General features: G+C 40.3%; 1 protein-coding gene across 6 annotated transcripts in view; it reads left to right on the top strand.

Annotated features, from left to right (window-relative positions):
• Positions 1-10,961, top strand: part of LOC115205681 (kinesin-like protein KIF3A) — a 64,932-nt gene extending 53,971 nt beyond the window's left edge. For 5 of the 6 annotated variants that reach the window (XM_029771914.1, XM_029771913.1, XM_029771912.1 and 2 more), the window contains 8 exons: positions 1,069-1,225; positions 1,459-1,639; positions 2,823-2,933; positions 4,993-5,118; positions 5,319-5,372; positions 6,187-6,255; positions 6,398-6,519; positions 9,461-10,961. In XM_029771914.1, the coding sequence (XP_029627774.1) occupies positions 1,069-1,225; positions 1,459-1,639; positions 2,823-2,933; positions 4,993-5,118; positions 5,319-5,372; positions 6,187-6,255; positions 6,398-6,519; positions 9,461-9,509 (869 nt within the window). In that variant the 3' untranslated portion in view covers positions 9,510-10,961. The remainder of the gene's footprint in view (positions 1-1,068; positions 1,226-1,458; positions 1,640-2,822; positions 2,934-4,992; positions 5,119-5,318; positions 5,373-6,186; positions 6,256-6,397; positions 6,520-9,460) is intronic. The other variant, XM_029771910.1, reaches the window with a different exon arrangement.
• Positions 10,962-15,708: the final 4,747 nt, after the last annotated feature.

Below are 15,708 nucleotides of genomic sequence, written 5' to 3'. Positions count from 1 at the left end.
AACACTTTCACCAGTTGTCCTCTGAGTCATTCAGATGTTCATTGGCAAACTTCAAACGAGCATGTATATGTATTCTTGAGCAGGGGGACCTTGCGGGCGCTGCAGGATTTCAGTCCTTCACGGCGTAGTGTGTTACTAATTGTTTTCTTGGTGACTATGGTCCCAGCTGCCTTGAGATCATTGACAAGATCCTCCCGTGTAGTTCTGGACTGATTCCTCACCCTTCTCATGATCATTGCAACTCCACGAGGTGAGATCTTGCATGGAGCCCCAGACCGAGGGAGATTGACAGTTCTTTTGTGTTTCTTCCATTTGCGAATAATCGCACCAAATGTTGTCACCTTCTCACCAAGCTGCTTGGCGATGGTTTTGTAGCCCATTCCAGCCTTGTGTAGGTCTACAATCTTGTCCCTGACATCCTTGGAGAGCTCTTTTGTCTTGGCCATGGTGGAGAGTTTGGAATCTGATTGATTGATTGCTTCTGTGGACAGGTGTCTTTTTTACAGGTAACAAGCTGTGGTTAGGAGCACTCCCTTTAAGAGTGTGCTCCTAATCTCAGCTCTTTACCTGTATAAAAGACACCTAGGAGCCAGAAATCTTTTTGATTGAGAGGGGGTCAAATACTTATTTCCCTCATTAAAATGCAAATCAATTTATAACATTTTTGACATGCGTTTTTCTGGATATTTTTGTTGTTATTCTGTCTCTCACTGTTCATATAAACCTACCATTAAAATTATAGACTGATCCTTTCTTTGTCAGTGGGCAAACGTACAAAATTAGCAGGGGATCAAATACTTTTTTCCCTCACTGAAGTGTCGCTATTGTTATTTTACTGCTGCTCTTTAATGACTTCTTATTGGTATTATTATTATTATTATTATTATTATTGTTAAGAAAATAAAATTAACTGCATTGTTGGTTAGGGGCTCATAAGTAAGCATTTCACTGTAAGGTCTACACCTGTTGTATTCGACGCATGTGACTAGTAACATTTGATTTGATGATGGCTGTGGACTTGGGGGATGGTTCTATAAGTCAAATAAATGATCACTATTATTATTAAAGGGAAGAAGAAGGTTTCTCCTGACAAGATGGTGGAGATGCAGGCGAAGATCGAGGAGGAGAGGAAGGAGCTAGAAGCCAAGCTGGACATGGAGGAGGAGGAGAGGAACAAGGCCAGGGCAGAACTGGAGAAGAGAGAGAATGATCTGCTCAAAGCACAGTGAGTACAGTCTGGGGTTGCAAAATTCCCAAGTTTTCCAGAAATCACGGTTGAAGAATAATCTACTGCTTTGAAATATTATCTAACGTTAGCCCCCCACCACCCCTAGATACTTTTGGATGCCCTCTTGTCGATCAGAGACATCTAGAAGGGTATAAGGAATATGACAGAAACTCCATCTAGCCTACTAAAGCTATTTTCAGATCTACTGAGCACTAACCTCCTTCCCCCAGGCAGGAGCATCACCTGCTGCTGGAGAAGCTGTCAGCCCTGGAGAAGAAGGTGATCGTAGGAGGGGTGGACCTCCTGGCCAAGGCTGAGGAGCAGGAGAAACTACTGCAGGAGTCTAACAATGAGTTAGAGGAGAGACGCAGGAGGGCTGAGCAGCTCCGCAGAGAACTAGAGGAGAAGGAGGTATACCATCTTACACACTATATTACAGGGCCTTCAGAAAGTATTCAGACCCTTTTACCTTTTCCACGTTTAGTTCTTATAGCCTGAATTTGAAATTGATAAAATTTAAATTTTTGTGTCACTGGCCTACACACAATACCCCATAATGTCAAAGTGGAATTATGTTTTTCAAAATTCAGACTGTAACACAAGAACATTTGGAGAAGGTCAAGGGGTGTGAATACTTTCTGAAGGCACTGTAGATCATACCATTAACCCAAGGCAGCGCTGCAGAGAACTGGAGGAGAAGCAGTTCTATCACAGAATATGGTATAATCTACAGTACATTGTAGAGGGTAACCAGGGGGAGGGATACAAATTGAGACTACAGATTATTTTATGGGACAATCTATTTATGTTGTTGTTGAGAAAGATGAGTAAATGTATTTATTGGTTCTTGTAATTTTCAGGAGAGATGAAAATGTCATGAATATAACGTTATTTGTTGATGTGAAAAATCAACATAAATTTTTTGTTTTTTTAAGGTTGCCATAAAATTTTGGGTGGGGTTGCCAGAATTTCTGGTGAAAAAAATTGAGTCCATGCTGAAAAAGTTTGAATACCACTGCCTTAAAGTCTACTAAATCACACCAGTCAGCACCTTGCTAGTTCAGATGAGGTGCCTGCTTTGCTTTCCCTGAAAATGGCAATGGCATCTGTCAATGAGCAGAGGAATTGAACATAATAAAAGCTACAAACTGACTCTGGTCAGAAGCAGTGAACTACATAGGGAATAGAGTATATTTTATAAATGTATGTAGTTCTGTTCTTGTCTAATGATGTTCTGTATTATGTCATTCTGTATTATGGTTCATGTTTTGTGTGGATCCCAGGAAGAGTAGCTGCTGCTTTTGCAACAGCTAATGGGGATCCTACTAAAATACCAAATACTCCATCTTGTTTCCATCAGGGGGAAAAAGCCTTCAGGCGTTATCGTTTTCCTACGTGTTCTGTTATCTCCGGCGGTGCAGTCTTCTATGTTCAAGGGAGACTTTTTAACGCCATATTCAGTATCTCCAGCACCATACCAGTATCTACATGGAGATAATTAATGAGGTTCAAAAGTGGTGAGGTTTCCCGTTGAATTATTAAATAAATGAAATGAAATCCAAAACTCCCTGTCTTGTTTGTGACGTCCATGCAGGCGGAGCGTCTGGACATGGAAGAGAAGTACTCCAGTCTGCAGGAGGAGGCTCAGGGGAAGACCAAGAAGTTGAAGAAAGTCTGGACCATGCTGATGGCTGCCAAGTCAGAGGTAAGAATGTCCAAGTCCCACAGGACTCTGGTGAAAACTAGTGCACTATATAGTGAATAGGATGTATCCCAAGTGTGTTCAAACACAGGACTGGGGCCTTGTTGTGTTGTGGATGACCTGCAGCAGGAGCAGAACATTAACACACATCATTGGCTCATTACTTCATTAACACACAGCATTCGTTCATTAACACACATCATTGGCTCATTAACACACAGCATTGGCTCATTACTTCATTAACACACAGCATTGGCTCATTACTTCATTAACACATAGCATTGGTTCATTACTTCATTAACACACAGCATTGGTTCATTACTTCATTAACACACTTCATTGGTTCATTACTTCATTAACACACATCATTGCTTCATTACTTCATTAACACGCATCATTGGTTCATTACTTCATTAACACACAGCATTGGCTCATTACTTCATTAACACACAGCATTGGCTCATTACTTCATTAACACACAGCATTGGCTCAACACACAGCATTGGTTCATTACTTCATTAACACACATCATTGGTTCATTAACACACCATTGGTTCATTACTTCATTAACACACATCATTGGTTCATTACTTCATTAACAGACAGCATTGGCTCATTACTTCATTAACACACAGCATTGGCTCATTAACACACATCATTGGTTCATTTCTTCATTAACACACATCATTGGTTCATTTCTTCATTAACACACAGCATTGGTTTATTACTTCATTAACACACAGCATTGGTTCATTTCTTAATTAACACACAGCATACTCATTAACACACAGCATTGGTTCATTTCTTAATTAACACACAGCATTGGTTTATTACTTCATTAACACACAGCATTGGTTCATTTCTTAATTAACACACAGCATACTCATTAACACACAGCATTGGTTCATTTCTTAATTAACACACAGCATTGGTTCATTACTTCATTAACACACAGCATACTCATTAACACACAGCATTGGTTCATTACTTCATTAACACACAGCATACTTCATTAACACACAGCATTGGTTAATTACTTCATTAACACACAGCATTGGTTCATTACTTCATTAACACATACACTGACTGTACACAGCATTAAGGACACCTTCTTAATGTTGAGTTGCACCCCCCTTTGCCCTCTGAACAGCCTCAATTTGTAGGGGCATGGACTCTACAAGGTGTCAAGCATTTCACAGGGATGTTGGCCCATATTGACTCCAAAGCTTCCCACATTTTTGTCAAGTTGGCTGGATGTCCTTTGGGTAGTGGACCATTCTTGATACACACGGGAAACTGTTGAGCGTGAAAAACCCAGCAGTGTTGCAGTTCTTGACACAAACCGGTGCGCTTGGCACCTACTACCATACCCCGTTCAAAGGTACTTCAATCTTTTGTCTTGCCCATTCACCCTCTGAATGGCACACATACACAATCCATGTCTCAAGGCTTAACAATCCTTCTTTAACCTGTCTTCTCCCCTTCATCTCACTGATTTGAAGTGGATTTAAAAGTGACGTCAAAAAGGGATCATAGCTTTCACCTGGATTCACCTGGTCAGTCTCATGGAAAGAGCAGGTGTTCATAATGTTTGGTACACTCAGTGTATAACATAATTAATACATTCTCAATAATTATTTAGGATACAGACCTCAAAGGTATGCCAAACATCCTTCACCAAAATGACATTTTCTGTGGCTCTAATTTCAGAAAGATCCAAAAGATCATGAATATATTTGTGGCCATCTCATATGGAATTGTCCAGGAGCAGTCACATCAACACATGGCATTGGCTCATTTCTTCGTCAACACATGGCATTGGCTCATTTCTTCGTCAACACATGGCATTGGTTCATTTCTTCGTCAACACATGGCATTGGCTCAGTTCTTCGTCAACACATGGCATTGGCTCAGTTCTTCGTCAACACATGGCATTGGCTCAGTTCTTCGTCAACACATGGCATTGGCTCAGTTCTTCGTCAACACATGGCATTGGCTCAGTTCTTCGTCAACACATGGCATTGGTTCAGTGGTTGTTGAGAGGTTGTTGTTGTGTTGTCAGATGGCCGACCTGCAGCAGGAGCATCACCGGGAGATCGAGGGCCTGCTGGAGAATATCCGCCACCTCAGCAGAGAGCTACGACTGCAGATGCTCATCATAGACAGCTTCATCCCACAGGAATACCAGGTGTGTGTGTGTGTGACAACTGTCTGTCTACATGTCGTAGACATGTGTGGGTGTGTGTGACGTGTGTACAGGTGTGTGACTTGTCGTAGACGTGTGGGTGTGGGTGTCCGTCCATTTATGTTTCCATTTATGTTTGTGTGAGAGCGTATTTAGTTAGCACTGATGCTAATATGGTTCCTGCTTCTTCCTGTCTGGTGCAGGAGATGATTGAGAACTACGTACAGTGGAATGAGGACATTGGGGAATGGCAGCTGGTGAGTTCTGCATACAGCCACAGTGAAATATTTAACCTGAGAATAATTACTGTAATTTCCGGACTATAAGCCGCAACTTTTTTCCCAGGCTTTGAACCTCGCGGCTTAAACAATGACGCGGCTAATATATGGATTTTTCCCGCTTTCAATTTTTTTTTCCTAAAAAACACATTCTGTGACGTGCTCAGTTTTTTGAAAGCATGAAGCTTTCATTTGACCAATGAAATTGCCGAACGGGTTAAGGTCAAACAACTTTTTGGTTTACTGTTTAGATTAAATCGAGCGCTCTCTAACTTCCCATCATTCTGATTACGGTAGTCATTTTGTCACCCTCATCATGGCAAAGACACGGAGAAATGCATATGATGCAGCTTTCAAGTTGAAGGCGATTGATCTGGCTGTTGGAAAAGGAAATAGAGCTGCTGCACGGAAGCTTGGTCTTAATGAGTCGATGGTAAGACGTTGGAAACAGCAGCGTGAGGAATTGACTCAGTGCAAAAAGACAACTAAAGCTTACTGCAAATGTTTTATTTTTTGTTACAAGCCGTGTTTCGTTAAAGCCTGTGTAAAGTTCATTTGTTTCAATGTACCGGTAGGCACCTGCGGCTTATAGACATGTGCGGCTTATTTATGTTCAAAATAATATTTTTTTTTAAATTCAGTGGGTTCGGCTTATATTCAGGTGCGCTTAATAGTCCGGAAATTACGGTAGGCTAAGGGGAGAGAGTTTCTTAACATAGACAGTACAGAGCCACGTTGGTGTGATTGCTTCATGCTTATGACATTGTTTATTTGTTTACTTGTTGGTCCTCAGAAGTGTGTAGCGTACACTGGTAACAACATGAGGAAACAGACCCCCGTGCCGGACAAGAAAGAGAAAGATGTGAGTTCTTAGTTCACGCCTACATAAGAAGACAGACAGCATAGTACATCTGGATAATATTATTCTACCCTCGCTTTCTTTTCCTCCTCCAACCCTCTCTCTATCCCTCTCTCCTACCTCTCTCCTTCCTCTCTCCTCCCAGCCGTTTGAGCTTGACTTGTCCCATGTGTACTTGGCCTACACAGAGGAGAGTATGAGACAGTCACTGATGAAGCTGGAGAGGCCCAGGTCCTCCAAGAGTAGTAGGCCCAAGACTGGACGAAGGTAAACCACCACCACCGTCTGTCTCCCCGCTGCTGTCGGTACATCGTTATCCACCATGAAGAATAGTGTTAATACCAACCAGAATAACAGTACTAATATACCAACCAGAATAAAAGTACTAATATACCAACCAGAATAACAGTACTAATATAAATATACCAACCAGGATAATGGTACTAATATACCAACCAGAATAACAGTACTAATATACCAACCAGAATAACAGTACTAATATACCAACCAGAATAATAGTACTAATATACCAACCAGGATAATGGTACTAATATACCAACCAGGATAATGGTACTAATATACCAACCAGAATAATAGTACTAATATACCAACCAGAATAACAGTAGTAATATACCAACCAGGATAACAGTACTAATATACAAACCAGGATAACAGTACTAATATACCAACCAGGATAATAGTACTAATATACCAACCAGGATAATAGTACTAATATACCAACCAGGATAACAGTACTAATATACCAACCAGGATAATAGTACTAATATACCAACCAGGATAAAGGTACTAATATACCAACCAGGATAAAGGTACTAATATACCAACCAGGATAAAGGTACTAATATACCAACCAGGATAATGGTACTAATATACCAACCAGGATAATGGTACTAATATACCAACCAGGATAATGGTACTAATATACCAACCAGGATAATGGTACTAATATACCAACCAGGATAACGGTACTAATATACCAACCAGGATAATGGTACTAATATGCCAACCAGGATAACGGTACTAATATGCCAACCAGGATACTAGTACTAATATACCAACCAGGATACTAGTACTAATATACCAACCAGGATAACAGTACTAATATACCAACCAGGATAACAGTACTAAAATACCAACCAGGATAATAGTACTAAAATACCAACCAGGATAACAGTACTAATATACCAACCAGGATAACAGTACTAATATACCAACCAGGATAACAGTACTAATATACCAACCAGGATAATAGTACTAATATACCAACCAGAATAACAGTACTAATATACCAACCAGAATAAAAGTACTAATATACCAACCAGAATAACAGTACTAATATAAATATACCAACCAGGATAATGGTACTAATATACCAACCAGAATAACAGTACTAATATACCAACCAGAATAACAGTACTAATATACCAACCAGAATAATAGTACTAATATACCAACCAGGATAATGGTACTAATATACCAACCAGGATAATGGTACTAATATACCAACCAGAATAATAGTACTAATATACCAACCAGAATAACAGTACTAATATACAAACCAGGATAACAGTACTAATATACCAACCAGGATAATAGTACTAATATACCAACCAGGATAATAGTACTAATATACCAACCAGGATAAAGGTACTAATATACCAACCAGGATAATGGTACTAATATACCAACCAGGATAATGGTACTAATATACCAACCAGGATAATGGTACTAATATACCAACCAGGATAATGGTACTAATATACCAACCAGGATAATGGTACTAATATACCAACCAGGATAATGGTACTAATATACCAACCAGGATAATGGTACTAATATACCAACCAGGATAATGGTACTAATATACCAACCAGGATAATGGTACTAATATACCAACCAGGATAATGGTACTAATATACCAACCAGGATAATGGTACTAATATACCAACCAGGATAATGGTACTAATATACCAACCAGGATAATGGTACTAATATACCAACCAGGATAATGGTACTAATATACCAACCAGGATAATGGTACTAATATACCAACCAGGATAACGGTACTAATATACCAACCAGAATAACGGTACTAATATACCAAGCAGAATAACGGTACTAATATACCAAGCAGGATAACGGTACTAATATACCAACCAGGATAACGGTACTAATATACCAAGCAGGATAACGGTACTAATATACCAACCAGGATAACGGTACTAATATGCCAACCAGGATAACGGTACTAATATACCAACCAGGATAACGGTACTAATATACCAAACAGGATAACAGTACTAATATACCAACCAGGATAACGGTACTAATATACCAACCAGGATAACGGTACTAATATACCAACCAGGATAATAGTACTAATTTACCAACCAGGATAATAGTACTAATATACCAACCAGGATAATAGTACTAATATACCAACCAGGATAACAGTACTAATATACCAACCAGGATAACAGTACTAATATACCAACCAGGATAACAGTACTAATATACCAACCAGGATAACAGTACTAATACACTGAGTGGACAAAACATTAGGAATACCTTCCTAATATTGAACACCCTTTTACCCTCAGAACAGCTTCAATTCTTTGGGGCATGGACTCGAAAGGGGTCGAACGCGTTCCACAGGGATGCTGGCCCATATTGATTCCAATGCTTTTTATAGTTGTGTCAAATTGGCTCAATGTCCTTTGGGTGGTGGACCATTCTTGATACACATGGGAAACTGTTGAGCGTCAAAAACCCAACAGCGTTGCAGTTCTTGAAACAAACCGGTACACCTGACACCTACTACCATACCCTGTTCAAAGGCACTTCAATCTTTTGTCTTGCCCATTCACCCTCCGAATGGCACACATAAACAATCCATGTCTCCATTGTCTCAAGGCTTAAATATAATTTTTAACCGGTCTCCTCCCCTTCATCTACACTGATTTGACGTGGATTTAAGTGACATCAATAACAGATTCACCTGGATTCACCTGTTCAGTCTGTCATGGAAAGAGCAGGTGTTCTTTTGTATACTCAGTGTATATTAACCCCATGATCATCTCATTTGCATCTCAAATGGCACCCTATTCCCTATGGGCCTAGGTCAAAAGTAGTGCACTAAATAGGGAAAGGGTGCCATTTGTGATGTACCCCTCTTATCTCCTGACAGGAAAAGATCAGCGAAGCCCGAGGCTGTGATGGAATCCCTGCTGCAGTGAGAGAGCCAATCAGGGCTGGAGCCCCATGTACTGCAATGAATCTACACTACTTTACTTTAGAATTAACAACAGCAGTCAATGAATCTACACTACTTTACTTTAGAATTAACAACAGCAGTCAATGAATCTACACTACTTTACCTTAGAATTAACAACAGCAGTCAATGAATCTACACTACTTTACCTTAGAATTAACAACAGCAGTCAATGAATCTACACTACTTTACCTTAGAATTAACAACAGAAGTCAATGAATCTACACTACTTTACCTTAGAATTAACAACAGCAGTCAGTCAATGAATCTACACTACTTTACCTTAGAATTAACAACAGCAGTCAGTCAATGAATCTACACTACTTTACTTTAGAATTAACAACAGCAGTCAGTCAGTAATCAAACATGAAGATCTTTATTGTCGTTATTTAAAAAGATTTTCTTAATACACTGTATAGCCAAGTAAGGTTTTAAATGTGAAGGGAGGCGAGGAAACGGTTGGTCGGTCGGTCAGGGAGGGAGGGAGCAGGCAGTAGAAACTGTACTGTAGGATTTAGGGTAGCGTCCCAAATGGCACACCCTATTCCCTATTTAGTGCACTACTTTTGACCAGAGCCCTATGGGATACCCTATGAGCCCTGGTCAAAAGTAGTGCACTAAATAGGGAATAGGGTGTCATTTGGACCTGCCCCAAGGGGACCTTGTATTATATTAAGGGGAGGCTTGTTGAGAATAGTCAGCTTAATGTTGAGTCTTAATGTAGTCATCAAGCACAGTTCAGTGGGCAACACGCAATGTCCCAAATGAAACCCTATTCCCTTTATAGTGCATTACTTTTGACCAGGGCTCATAGGGTGTCCCGTAGGGCTCTGGTCAAAAGTAGTGCACTAAATAGGGAATAGGGTCACATTTAGGACATAGGAGAATACGAATAAAAATAATTTAAAATAATTAAAAAACGAATACATTTGCACAATGAGCGCTTATCTCTAAAATACATCTTTACAGTTGTTGGTTAGCTAGCGTATTTTCGCCATATTAGCATGGATGTGACATCAGTCGAAACACCTCAAAATAAAACGTGATATTAATAACAAAATACAACAAGCTGAAACCAGCCTCCTACGATTCCCCACGTGGCAGCTTCTTGTCAGCTATCTGACTGTTCAGAATCATAATACCACACGGACTTCTGCCTTATCGACGCACATATCGACGCACACATCAGTTAGTCAGCTAACCTGTCTATATAGTAGTGCTATTTGCCCATTAAACACTAACTAAGCCATTTATTGTCACGCTTTGATTTCTTCCTTTTCATCTCATCGTTCATGGTGTATTGTAGTGGAAGCAAAGTGTCTTTATTTTGGAATATACTGTATTTCAAATGTTTACATCTACTGAGCCCCCCCTGTATTTTAGTAATTTATTAAATTATTGCACATGTTTAATCTCACTCTCTTTCTTTCTCTTTAGATTTGATTTGTGTGGTTGCCGTGTGATTTGTCTGGTTGCCGTGTGATTTGTCTGGTTGCCGTGTGATTTGTCTGGTTGCCGTGTGATTTGTCTGGTTGCCGTGTGTAGCATGTTTTAAAATTGGAATCAGGCTAGGTTTCTTCCTCTCTAGGTTTCTTCCTGCCTTCTTGGGAGTTTTTTCTAGCCACTGTGCTTCTGCATTGCTTGCTCTCTGGGGATTTAGGCTCGGTATCTGTAAAGCACTTTGTGGGAACTGCTAATGTAAAAAGGGCTTTATAAAAGAAATGTGAATGATTGATGCTTTAACGGCATGGCAATGCCAAGAATTTGCCTTGCTCCACGATTTGCCTGGTTGTCCACACACATGAAATAGTATAATGTTAACGATTGTGTTTTACCAGTGCTTTAGTGTGGAGACTGCCAGATAGTTGAGTGATTCCACATTATGAAATGTAGTTTGAGGCTAGAGTCAGGAATAGGTAAAGTCTAGAAAATCTTTGGTGCAGTAGTATCAACACACTTAATAAACCACATTTAGAACAATACTTTTTGCCACTTTTACAAGTTAATTTATTCATAAATAGTACAAAAATAAATACCATAATACATTTAAATAATACAATACAATAATATGAGGTACTGGACTATGCAGAGTCAAGAGTTTCCATCAGTCCTCTCAGCAAAGCTATAGGGTCGTTTGTGATGAGCGGCAGGGTGAGGGACAAGAGTAAATGGCCTGGGCACAGTTGAAGAGGTTTGTCAGGAGATCGTGGAGCTGTTCCTCATCACCGTTCTCCTTCACAGTGCAGTTGGTTGGATGAAACTGGGGAGAGAACAGAGAACATTCCACTGAGAAGCATAGACTGCCTAAAGAACCCAGATCACTACCTTAGAACCCTAACATGCTGTACTTCTACAAGGCTCAGGGTGTTTGCCTCCAACATGCATGGTGCTCAATACATCTTGTGTAAAGAAACAAGATTTTTTTGCGGATGAATGAAATAGTATTGCATTATGGGGGAGTTTTCCTGGACTAGGATGAAGCCAGTTTAATGGATTCAGATTAAGATCATTTCCATAGAAAGTGCTTTTTAGTCCAGGCCTAGACTTCATCCATGTCTGAAATACCGCCCTATATGTTTTGAGTTACTTTTTCTACACTGATAATTGTTATGGCTAATAGAGTAGTAGTTACTGTTTGATTGACAAGAGCAGGGCTCTGTTCAAGTGTGTGCAACATTACAAGATATAAATACATTGTGTTGAACAGACAATCTCTACTCATGAATGTATATCTGCAACATTTTGGATGTTTCACTGAATACACCTAAGTTAGCCTGGGTACCAGTCTGTTTGTGCCATCATGCCACTCCTTTGGCATGACAAGAATTTGCAGCCCAGGCTAGAGTAGCCCCCCCCCCCCCCCCCCCCCCCCAACCAAGCTTAGATTTGTCTGAATGATTCCTTACCTTATTGTACAGCTTCAGCACTCTACTGATTTTAGATATGTTGTTTAATGGACTCCTGTACTGCGCATGGTTTATGGCAGACAGAATAGTCTCAGCTATGCAGAAATCTTCAGGCTGGAATTTGAGAAAGTTATGATTATTGATGAATCTGCTGCTGTAATGGATACAATACGCTGTAGAAAATTCTAAAATACATTGTCAACTTTCTGGTCAGCACGAATAAGTGTCTGATTGCATCAACAAGTGTTGACATGGGTAAGTTAACAGTAGTTATCACTGATGGACATGAGGGTCCCATTTTCCAGACACAAATTAAGGCTAGTCTTGGACTAAGGAGCACTTTCAATGGTGAATATCCATTGAACATGGTTTTTATTCTCTAGGACTAGGCTTAATCTGTGTCTGGGGAAACCGGCCCATGATGGAACACTGTCTACCATGTTTTCATCCTATTCATCAAGATTATGGATACAATTTACCCCGTTTGCCCTGCAGCGATCTTGATCGAATCCCGCTGGCACTAGACTGTCCACAAGGGCCTGAAACTAGAAACAAAATGTTTGTTATTTGTGTCATTTTTCATGACCCCTTTGCGCTCATTTTTAACAAGAGGCCTTCTAATCCGATAGAGCAGAGCAACATTTGATAACGCTATAGATACAGTGGAATATAATGCAGTTATAACACTTGTCATATGCAACATTTCAATCTTCTTACCTCCAGACCTCCATTGAGGATCTTGTTAGCCTCGTCGATGATTGTAAGCAATAGATGAGTCTCATCAGTGGGCGCAGTGAAGACCAGCACAAATGCAAAGGAGAAGAGGAGTGTGACAGTCTTCATGGCTTTACAGTAGTAGTAGTAGTAGTAGTAGTAGTGGTTGCAGGCTATAACTAGATACAGTCTCAGCCCTCGGGGTGAAGAAGGTTCAAATGTGACTGACGCAACGTCAAACACAGCTCTCTTATACTGTCTTGACACTGAAACTACTCACAGAGCCCGTTAGATAGAGATCACTAAGTCACAGCTAAGATTTTGACAATCAACATCCAGGATGTCCTTATATGGGAAGTCATATTGCATATGATCATTTAGCAATCAAATAGATCAAACTGAAACTTGATGATTGACAGAGTGAAAATGTATGAAGTTTAATTTCAAAACGCTATATATTTTTCACATTTGTTTTTTCATTAGAAAGGATTGTTTGTAGGTACCTTAATGTGTGTGTAAAATATTACTGTTCTCAGGTTTTGTATTTATAGATTTAAGATGCAAAGCGCTATATATCCATTGTTTAGCTGGAATGGAATGTACGAATCCTGTTTATTTGACTGTGATATGTGGTTGTCTCACCTAGCTATGTTATTAAGATGAATGAACTAACTGTAAGTGACTCTGAATAAGAGTATCTGCTAAATTACTAACATATAACATGTATATGTCAGCAGCAGCCACTGTGCAAGTGAAGGCTTTTTAACATTCTGATGGCCTTGTGATAAAAGCCGTTTTTCAGTCTCTCGGTCCCAGCTTTGATGCACCTGTACTGACCTTGGGTGGTTGTTGTCCTTGATGGTCTTTTTGGCCTTCCTGTGACATCGGATGCTGTAGGTATCCTGGAGGGCAGATAGTTGGCTCCCGGTGATGCGTTGTGCAGACCGCACCACCCTCTGGAGAGCCCTGCGGTTGTGGGTGATGCAGTTGCCGTACCAGATGGTGATACAGCCTGACAGGATGCTTTCAATTGTGCATCTGTAAAAGTTTGAGGGTTTTAGGTGCCAAGCCAAATGTCTTCAGCCTCCTGATGTTGAACAGGCGCTTTTGCACCTTGTCTGTGTGGGTGGACCATTTCAGTTTTCAGTGATATGTGTGCTGAGGAACTTAAAACTTTACACCTTCTCCACTGCTGTCCCGTCGATGTGGATAAGGGGGTTCTCCCTGTGCTGTTTCCTGAAGTCCACGATCATCTCCTTTTTTTTGTTGACGTTGAGTGAGAGGTTATTTTTCTGACACCACACTCCCAGAGCCTTCACTTCCTCCCTGTAGGCTGTCTTGTCATTGTTGGAAATCAAGCCTACTACTGTTGCGTCGTCTGCAAACTTGAGGATTGAGTTGGAGGCATGCTTGGCCACGCAGTCATGGGCGAACAGGGAGTACAGGAGGGGACTGAGCATGCACCCTTGTGGGGCCCCAGTGTTGAAGATCAGCGAAGTGGAGGTGTTGTTCCCTACATTCATCACCTGGGGGCGGCCCATCAGGAAGTCTAGGACCCAATTGCACAGGGTGGGGTTCAGACGCAGGGCCTCAAGCTTAATGATGAACTTGGAGGGTACTATGGTGCTCAATGCTGAGCTATTGTCAATTAACAAATCAAATGTTATTTGTCACATGCTCCGAATACAACAGGTGTAGACCTTACAGTGAAATGCTTATTTACAAGCCCTTAACAAACAATGCTTTAAGAAGTTACGATTTCAAAAAAATGTGTTAAGTAAAAAATAGATAAGTAGAAAATAGAAAATTAAAGTATGTTTTAAGATTGGAATCATGCTAGGTTTCTTCCTACTTCCTCTCTGGGTTTTGTCCTGCCTTCTCGGAAGTTTTTTCTAGCCACTGTGCTTCTGCATTGCTTGCTCTCTGGGGATTTAGGCTCGGTATCTGTAAAGCACTTTGTGGGAACTGCTAATGTAAAAAGGGCTTTATAAAATAAATGTGAATGATTGATGCTTTAACGGCATGGCAATGCCAAGAATTTGCCTTGCTCCACCATTTGCCTGGTTGTCCACACACATGAAATAGTATAATGTTAACGATTGTGTTTTACCAGTGCTTTAGTGTGGAGACTGCCAGATAGTTGAGTGATTCCACATTATGAAATGTAGTTTGAGGCTAGAGTCAGGAATAGGTAAAGTCTAGAAAATCTTTGGTGCAGTAGTATCAACACACTTAATAAACCACATTTAGAACAATACTTTTTGCCACTTTTACAAGGTAATTTATTCATAAATAGTACAAAAATAAATACCATAATACATTTAAATAATACAATACAATAATATGAGGTACTGGACTACGCAGAGTCAAGAGTTTCCATCAGTCCTCTCAGCAAAGCTATAGGGTCGTTTGTGATGAGCGGCAGGGTGAGGGACAAGAGTAAATGGCCTGGGCACAGTTGAAGAGGTTTGTCAGGAGATCGTGGAGCTGTTCCTCATCACCGTTCTCCTTCACAGTGCAGTTGGTTGGATGAAACTGGGGAGA

The sequence above is a fragment of the Salmo trutta genome, chromosome 13, assembly GCF_901001165.1.
Source record: "Salmo trutta chromosome 13, fSalTru1.1, whole genome shotgun sequence".
Classification (NCBI taxonomy): domain Eukaryota; kingdom Metazoa; phylum Chordata; class Actinopteri; order Salmoniformes; family Salmonidae; genus Salmo; species Salmo trutta.
This window is presented reverse-complemented; position numbering and strand designations above follow the sequence as displayed.